The sequence below is a fragment of the Diadema antillarum genome, unplaced genomic scaffold (genome assembly GCF_040938485.1).
Source record: "Diadema antillarum isolate AM-2024a unplaced genomic scaffold, OU_Dant_1.0 seq00002147_RagTag, whole genome shotgun sequence".
Classification (NCBI taxonomy): Eukaryota; Metazoa; Echinodermata; class Echinoidea; order Diadematoida; family Diadematidae; genus Diadema; species Diadema antillarum.
The window spans coordinates 64852-74521 of NW_027272786.1; the positions used below are offsets into that span (position 1 = coordinate 64852).

The window sequence follows — 9670 nt, forward strand, 5'->3', positions numbered from 1 at the left end:
AGGGGGGTGTTTCATGAAGGAACTTGTCGGATAAAATATCTGACAAGTCAATTATATCTGACAAGTTTTGAGAAATTCTTCAGTCTGATTGGCTGATTTCTCTGAACTTGTCGGATATGATTGACTTGTCGGACATTTTATCCGGCAAGTTCCTTCATGAAATGCCCCCCAGATGTCTATCTACATATAAAGCACACTATCATGCAAGTCTATTTTCCTGTTATCTGCAAAGGTATCATAAAGCCAAATTCATCTCACCATTCAGCTACCTCAAAAACTACTTTTACAGGTACGCATTCAATAGTAGCATTAGCACTGGCAGCATATGGAGCAAGCTTCAATTCAGGGTCCTTTGTGCATAAACTCTATTCCTCTGTAGGCAGCTCAATTTTGAAATCTTTGAATAACATACAATTCTGATAAACATTGCTTGTGAGGTACAATCTTCAGTCATGCTGGGAAATCTTGTGGAACCTGCCCACATTTAAAAATCACAAGAGGAAAAAAAAGGAAGAAGAAGAAGAAGGAGAAGAAGAGGAAATGAAGTGTATTGCAAATGACGTATAATGCTGTGTACTGCATACATTCAGTTGGAAAGAGATGGCAGTGCAGGAATTCACTACCTCTCTACTTTCTGTTGTCTGTCACGACTGATCTGCTGAGATCTCAGGACTCCAATGTAAGTGAGTTCGGGCCGCGTCATTTGATCACATAGCTGGTTCCCTTTCGCACTGGAGCTGAGAATAAAACTGTTTACACTTATCCCCGGGGGATAATACACACGCCTGTCACCCTGCTCCTTGGTGGCACCAATGCAGAGGCGAGACAGCTCCTCATTGCGCCTGTCGAGCTCAGCGATTTCGCGGGCCATGCGCTCGTGGCCAAACTCGGCGATCCGCTGCCATAACGTCCTATTGAAGTACTGGTATAGTGCGTTGTCCGCACCGTTCCACTGAATGATACGCTGCTGCAACTGCCCAGAGAGCTGCCGCACCGACGTCTTGCTGCGGGCATTCTGGTTGAAGAAGACAATATCCTCAAGTGTCCAGCACAGCTTCTCCTTCAGAAGAATGAGGGATTCCTTGAAATGCTCTGCCACCAACACCAGGTCAAACCTCTTGTCGATCTGCTCTATGAAGGTTTTGACCCTACCGTCATCCCTCTCCATATTGCGGGCATCCAGGCCCATGTCAAAGAGCATTGGGTTACGGCCGACGTGCCTAGCAATGCGTGGTTCCATGAAAAAGAAGGCTCGCGGCCTCTTCATGAATTGGTCCAGTGGCACCCGGAACCTGCCATCAAAGCGATAGTAGCTGTACATACTCTCAAACTGGGATGCAGGGTTTCTCACCAGTGTGATGTAGATGGAGTCTGCTGGCATCAAGTCTTCCACAGCTGAGGGGGAACAAAACAGACGAAGAGATTTCATTTGAGATAGCCAACAAATTTCTTCACAAGTGGGGACTCATCAAACTTTGTTTCAATATACAATTTTAATGCCTACAAACATACAGTCAGCTGAGAACTAGAAGGGCATTATCACAATTAAACCACAAGGGCACTGTTCTACCCAATATTTGGAACAATGCTTAATATAAATCTACCCACTTTTGATAAAGGAAACCTTCTATTTCATGAAAATTGATTATTTCATTTAAATTTATGCTCATATCATAGAATGCCATAGCACACTTGTGTTTCTCAGCTGATGGTATGTTCATGGTGAGCCTGTTGATACGAGTCTTCTGCAACAAATCAAGAACAAGTCTACTTCAAACATTATGCAACAAATAGAGAACAAGTCTACTTCAAACATTGTGCAACAAATCGAGAACAGGTCTACTTCAAACATTTTCACATTACATTTTGTATGTCACAGAACCACATTTCAAATAAAGACACCAACTGCTAAACCTTCAACACCTTGCACAAGTAGCTACAGTGATGAAAAGACACCTACTGAAACCATCTACAGTAATGGTTTATTGAGAAAAATTGTGATATTTCCTAATATCTCACTACAGGCTTTATCCAAAATGTTTACATGATAGGATGTTTTGTGATACAACTGACCTAAACATACATGTATCAAATGTGATATCTCGGAACATTTTTTTAATCACTGCTCCCAATGGTAAACAATACCTTTTACATATAGAGAAATATGGCATACTGATGGCCGTGTGGATGGGGGCATTCTTGTGAAGTGTGTATACCACCATGTGTGTGTGTATGTATGTGTGTGTGGGGGGGGGGGGGGGGGGAGGGTGAAAGTGTAGAATGCCAATATCCTTAATGAGAAGGAAAGCACACTGCTTTTGGTTTATATGAAATATGTGATAATGAGTACATTCACATCAACCTAGAGGCTGACGTAAGTTAAAAAGATAGTACAGTTCTGGTAGAGATGGGGCTGCAGCTTTCTAACTTTTTTGTGAGATAAAGAGATAATGAGAAAGCTCTTATAAAATATTAATGAGCATACAATTCTCAGAGGAATTCAAAGTTTATTTGATGAAAATTGTTTTTGTTAAAGGGCTGAGATATTTAAAAACAAAGAAATTCTTTAAAAAGGTGGAACTCATCATTGACCAGGACCACTTTGTTTTACTTTAGTTTCTGGATATCTCGGTCATTTTAAACCAATTTTCATCAAATAAATGGTGAATTCCTCTTAAAATTGTATGCTCTCTAATATTCTATAAGAGCTTTCTCATTATCTCACAAAAAAAGTTGGAAACCTGAAGACCCACCTCGACAAAAACTAGTTAATCCCTTAAAAAAAACAAAAAATGGTGTCCAAAGGTATCAAAAATGTCTTTGATTGTTGAAGAGAAAATCTTGCCAGACAACAGCGATGTCCCATCATCTGCAATAGATCACTTTTAGGAGACAGCCTGACAGGTTTTAAGAGTTTGGGTCTGGCCGTCGCCGATGTGCGTTCACTAACCTTGCTTGTCGTACCGCATGTGATTGGCCAGGATGTTGTAGTGACCCCCGTTGGCTGGCATGACGTACCTCTCATTGAAGAGATCGGGACTCCCAAGGTAGACGCCCTTCCATGGGAGGGCAAAGGTCAGATTGTGATTCTCGCCCCAGCGGAAGAGGATGTTTTGCATGGTGGAGCTACTGCACTTGTGTGTCTTCAGCATGACGATATTGTTCTTGGGACTACAAGTCTGTTGTCGCGCTGCACACAGAAACACACACAAAACAAAAGGACAACATCGTAAGCTAGATGAATATAGATGATGTACAAAACCATTCAGGCAGTCATCTGACCTACGTGTTATACAGAATTAGGATAAGGCTTAGGGTTCATGTGTTATTATTCACATAAAAAAAAAAATACACACACACACCTACATGTACCATTCTAGATCGATGCATAGGTATCCTACAGTCAGTTGAATGTAGGCAAGGGAATAGGATGTGACCTTCACATTACTGATGGTGCAAAACATACCCATCCCCCCCACCCCCCCCCCCCACCCCCCCCCCCCTCCACCTGCCCTGGGTAAATACCATTCCACCATCCCCCCTCCCCCAAACATATGTGGTGCATCATCATGTTACCCGAAGTTGGGGACAATAAAAGGAGGTAAAATGTGCGTAAAGTCAGCCTACATGTAGGCAATATAACCTTTACAGTTTTTCTTTCAAATTTAGTTGTTGGTTTTTTTTTCATATTTTCTTTCTAATGAAGTAGGCAAATTACATATCAATCTAAAGCTAAGCATCTGACGAATTCATATCTTCAGAAAAGCAAAATACCATTTTCCCAACATTAAATGGCTTTTGTGGTGACACATCACAAAGACCTACAGTTGGCCTATATGTTTATATAATGGCACATCCTGCTCCGTAACTCTTATCCTTCTAATGACATGTGGTATTACTTCATCCCCTGTCATATGTGTGAGCAACTTGGTAATGAAATCAAAATATCTTAACTCTCCTTCCACTTCCATTATCATGTATTGAGGCATCTGCCCTTCCGGGGAATCAAAATCAAACAAAGATTGAATATTAACGTCTTCAAATCAATGCTACAAGGATGTGACATACATTTCCTTTACACCCCAAAGGTTTTCATTTTCCATGATAGCATTATGCTGGAACACTGTCACTTCCAATCTGTACACATTTGCATACAGTGTATATGGCCGTGGATCAAGGTTTTGCTGCTGAAACGACTGTCTGTGCTTTCAAATTAGCTGTCAGCACTCGTTACACAGCCAGTAGGGATTCTTGTTGTTACTTCCATTGCAATCATGCTGCAGCCATTCCCCCCCCCCCCCCCCCCCCCCCCCCCACCGCCCTTCTATGACCGACGTGAGAACAGACATTGGTACTGTCTCGCTAGTAATCAATGTGCCTGGCGATCAGAATGTGAGCCTTTCCTTCATTTCCACCGACATCTTCTGGTAGACTTCATATTTTTGAAAGGACATTTTGATTTCAAAGTTGCCATTTTTAGATTGGCTTTGTTACTGGATTAAAAAAAAAGTTGTCAACTTTCCCGTTCAAGGTCCAATTTCAGTGAAACAAGTTGTACAATACCATGCCATCATTTATTTGACTGCTACCATTCATCTTACTCAACATGATAAACTTGAATATGCATGTAGAGTGACACTATACTTCATAGATGAATATCGTGCTTATAATTTCAAAACAATCTACCCTGAAAAGATTCAAAGAACCAAGGTTTATATCAAGGAACATGTATACAGTATAAGAAACCCCAATCCATAGGCCTATACACAATCACACACAATTATACAAACACACACTGTAGCTGGGTATACTGTATCATGTTTTCAATCTTCAAATGATTTTTACGCTACCAGCATCATAGGCCTACTTGAATCAGGCGGGTTGGGGGGGGGTGGCATCTCCAAAACTGATGCCACCTGCACTTGGAACCAGGAAATGTTTGAGGTCATGCCATTACCTCTAAACATTCAAAAAGACCATTTTAATACCATCAATCCAAAGGGCAAATAATTCACTTCCTGAAACTCCACATACTTGTGTGGGGTTTCTTACTTCACCCAGTGAAAGCAGTTCCAGACAAATCATGAACATATTAATGCATGTCTAGCCAATCATGGAGAGCATATAACTGAGCCTTTATGTCAACACTTTCCAGCCTACAAACCTGGTCTATATCACCTGCTTTCTAATAATAGAACTTACCTATAGTTCTAGCTTTAGGTCGTACACTTGACCTTGTTGAGACAATTTGTGTCTCCTTTAAAGGGATGGTACAGTATTGGTGGAGATGAAAAATGGGCTTTTAACTTTTTGCGAGATACAAAAAAACACTTATAATATAGTACAGAGCATAACATTTTAAGAGGAATTCAAAGTTTCTTTGATGAAAATCGGGTTTGGAATGACTGAAACATCCAAAAACAAAGTAAAACAAAGCGATCGTAATAAAGTGTGGGTCCCACACTTTATTAGAATTGCTCTTTTTGGGATATCTCAGCCATTTCAAAACCAATTTTTGTCAAATAAACGTTGAATTCCTCATAGAATTACATGCTCTTTCATATTTCATAAGAAGTTTCTCATTATTTCACCAAAAAATGTTAGAAACCTGAAATTAGGTCTCAACCAAAACTGTATGTGCCCTTTAAACGTTTCAACGATACCATATCCCATTCAACTGCATGATTTACAGCTGACATTGCTTATTACACATGTCACACACACTGTCTCCCTAGAGCTGGATCCAGAAATATGTATATTAAAGGGATGATACAGTATTGGTGGAGATGAGAATTGGGCTTTTAACTTTTTGCGAGATACCAAGAAAACACTTATGATATAGTACAGAACATACATGTACCATTTTAAGAGGAATTCAAAGTTTATTTGATGAAAATCGGGTTTGGAATGACTGAAACATCCAAAAACAAAGTAAAACAAAGTGATAGTAATAAAGTGTGGGTCCCACACTTAATTAGAATCGCTCTTTTTTGGATATTTCAGCTATTTCAAAACCAATCTTTGTCAAATAAACGTTGAATTCCTCATAGAATTACATGCTCTTTCATATTTCATAAGAGGTTTCTCATTATCTCACCAAAATATGTTAGAAACCTGAAATTAGGTCTCAACAAAAACTATACGATCCCTTTGATCATATCAGCAGTATGATTCCCAGAGATGCATGTAGTGTAGGTAGTGTATAACAAAAGGTATGAAATGAGAAGTGATGATGCTGTCACTTATACTACATTCATGATAAGGGTGATGATTTTTGGGCCTGAATTTTTACTCTAAATTAAAAACCTTGTTCGTTGTAACAGGAGCGCTATTTTAACAGATTGTGAATTTTGCTGTTGGGACTAAACAGTAAAGATCTCAATGGATTTGATGTCAGGGAGGTCGAATATATCTGTCCACTTCATCTCTTCCCTCAATAACAATTAACATTAAATAAACCCTTCATTTACTGCAGAGACTCCACCCCCCCCCCCCCCAGCACCTTCTGATCTGGAGATTCTCCCGCCTGAAACCCCTAGCAAAAGGGAGACTCCAAGTTGATGTGCGCGAAGCGCGAAATTCCTTGTGGCCGGGGTCCAGTCTAGGGTTCTAGATGCTCTCTCGTGCTATCTAAAGCTTATTTTTCAACATGCGATATGGCAATAAGGCCAAGTAAAAAAAGAAAGTAGTTTCTCGTCCGGGTTTTTTGAGCAAGGCGATGAGGGAGGTCCTTACTATTTGATATCTTACTATTTTTTCGAGGATTGTCAAAATGAAAGTATTATGTGTTTCTCGTCCGGTAATTCTGAGAAAGGTAACGAGAGAGGGCTTTATACTATTTTCTATATCCAATTTATGAAATGAAATATCACTCTGGTAGCTGTGTTATGAGAGACCAGGTCCCGAGTGTATGTCTTGCCTGCACTCTGTGCATTTTCAAACAAATAGATATAATATGTACGGTACTTGAAATGAAACTTCATGCATGCAGAAATACATTTGCTTTTTCTTTCCACTACAGATGTCAAGGGAAAATGACCATCTTAATACTGGTATTTAGTGTTGTAATGGCATTTCTGATACCAGTGTACTTGCAATTTGATGTATTGTGCTATTAACTGAAACAGGTATAAAACATTCTATCAACAAATGTACGACTGAAATAAATTCCATGATATTCAAAACACTGCTTTATTTATCATTGGTGTTTATGACTTTTTGTGTCCACACAGCTGGTATGTATCTGCATCTCTTCACAGCACAATTGTAGCACATTCAACTGGAAACTGGCTGGTACAATTGCAGATGGATGTCAAAATGATACTGATATGGCATTATAGCATTAAACATAGATGTTTCTTATGTTCTAAAAAGACATTTGATAATCACTCATCATTTGGATGATGAATGATTGTATCACACTACAGGTGATACGACTCACGGCCGTGTCCGTGAATTCACATCGTAAAGAAAAGTATCCCGCAGAAATACGAGACAAACCAGAATCCGTGGAAAAGTTATTCATTTTGTAGATACACCCATTTAATAATTCTACATTTGCTGGAAAAGCGCATTCATTTTCTCTTCAAAATAGAACAATACATCGCCGTCAGATGCAACGTTACAGAGCAGAGCAGAGTGTTTGGGCCTCTACACATTCGAATGTGTTCATGCGTGCGTGCAGACAGCTGACAGACCAGGGGGATGAGGACCCTGACAGCTATATGTGTAACGCGGCCGGCACGGCCACTGCACTGGCACCGTACCTTCCGACACTGCACACACATGGTACATGCACATAGTCACAATGACATGAAAATGTATACATACAAACTCGATACAATCCTCACAAGAATTTGTACAGTACAATTCATCCGCTTAAAATATGAGAAATGGGGAAAATACGAACAATGCGCAAAATATGCGTGGAATATCAGCGATTGTTCGCAAAAAATGTTGCCGCTATCGCGTTCACGACGTACCGAGTGCGCTGTACATCACAGCCCAGGCCCGCGCGCCCATCCAACTATAGTTTGACTGCTTTGTGGGTAATTCCTTCTTGCCGAGCTCGCAGTGTGAAATGCATGCGTTATTACATACGCACTACAGAAGCTACAGCTGTACTCGATCCAGCTAAGTAGAGGACGCAAGGCGTAATTAGAAATGAGACATCACGATTGGTAGGTGAATTGTCGATTTTTTTTTTTCGGCGGCCGAAAAAATAGTAAATATCAAAAAAGTGGCCAAAAAAGTCGATGCGGCAACTGAAAATCGATGCGGGCGGGGGGAGCGGGCTGGGACGAGAATTATGAATTTCTTGGTATTTTCAGCGCCATTTTGAAAATAGTAAATAGTAAAAAAATTGATGCGGCGGCCAAAATCGATGCGCGCGAGGACGAGAAACTGGTTTCTTTTTTTACTTGGCCTAAGTAAGAAATCCTTTCCAACGGGAGACACAGAGCCAGGGCGGGAGAAATCAAATCTCAAGCGGGAGAACGGGAGATTTTGCAAAAATGGGCTGTCAAAAGCGGGAGAGTTGGAGTCTCTGTTACTGTATGTTCCTTCCCTCTTCAGTGATTATCTATGCAATGCTCTTCCATCACTCAAAGGGTACAGAAAGTCTTCATAAACTCTTACTGCTGGGAATGAATCTTTATCGCCAAGAATATTAACTGTAAAATTTCCAACATCATACACCTGTACATTAAGTATTGTCAAAACAAGAAAGAACATCTTGCGTTTCCATGATTTTGGCCATACTGAGCATACAGTACAATATGTACATGATCTCTACCCAATTTCCTATTTCTATCTAACCTTAAATTGTCAGCATGACACACAAAGCATTTGCACAACCACACAGTTGCAAACTTGTATCCAACTTCACTATAAATAGTTTCTCCCACAAATAGTTCTAGCCAAAGGGAACTCAAGATGTATAATACATTTTGAGCTGTTCATTCCAGGTTTAACAAAGAAGGCCCTTTTACAATTATACTGAAATTTATTGACACACACTCACGTTGTTGGTCCCAAGGAACAAGATTGTGGATGCATCTGTTGTAAAATACATGCCAGTGCTTGAAATCAGTTTGGAATCATGCATGAGATGTTGCCAAATGTCATATAAAACAAACCTAGGCCAGTCATTTGTGACAGCCTGTGTAATGAAGTTTTGCATTAAATATGAATACATGTTCAGCCAATTAGTCTCGAAGAAGGAAGTGTGGAAGTTACCTTTTCCTGCATGTGCTTCTGGATGTCTAAGGATATCTTGGATGCCAGCATTGTATTTCGGTGGGTAGAGGCTCCTCTCGCTGGCAATCCTCATGTCTGCCATGTCGCTGCCGTCTTTCTTGGCAACGTCAGCCCCCCTCCCTTGGTCATTCACTGTGGAGAGCTGTGCCACCACACCACGTTTGCCCACTTATATAACCACTTCTTCTCTCACCCAATGTGTTTCCAGGTTTACTTCATCCCCTGCGTTCAGGTTGGAAGCCATCTTTATAATAATCGGCGAATCCATGACATGCCGCCTTTCCCCCACACCATCGACGCCAATATTGGTTCCCCTGGCAACAGCAGGTTTCCTACCGTCTCTTTCTTCTTTAACACCATCAGCCTGAACTGGACGTGGATCAGTGTCGCCTACGTCATCCAGCCACTCATC

At 40.6% G+C, this 9670-nt stretch overlaps 1 protein-coding gene across 1 annotated transcript; it reads right to left on the bottom strand.

Annotated features, from left to right (window-relative positions):
• Positions 1-349: 349 nt before the first annotated feature.
• Positions 350-9502, bottom strand: LOC139714049 (galactose-3-O-sulfotransferase 2-like). Its single transcript, XM_071625777.1, has 4 exons — positions 9452-9502; positions 9238-9400; positions 2951-3190; positions 350-1395 (listed from the first exon to the last, which is right to left on the bottom strand). The coding sequence occupies exons 1-4, from the start codon at positions 9500-9502 to the stop codon at positions 620-622; spliced, it is 1230 nt and encodes a 409-aa protein (XP_071481878.1). The 3' UTR covers positions 350-619.
• Positions 9503-9670: the final 168 nt, after the last annotated feature.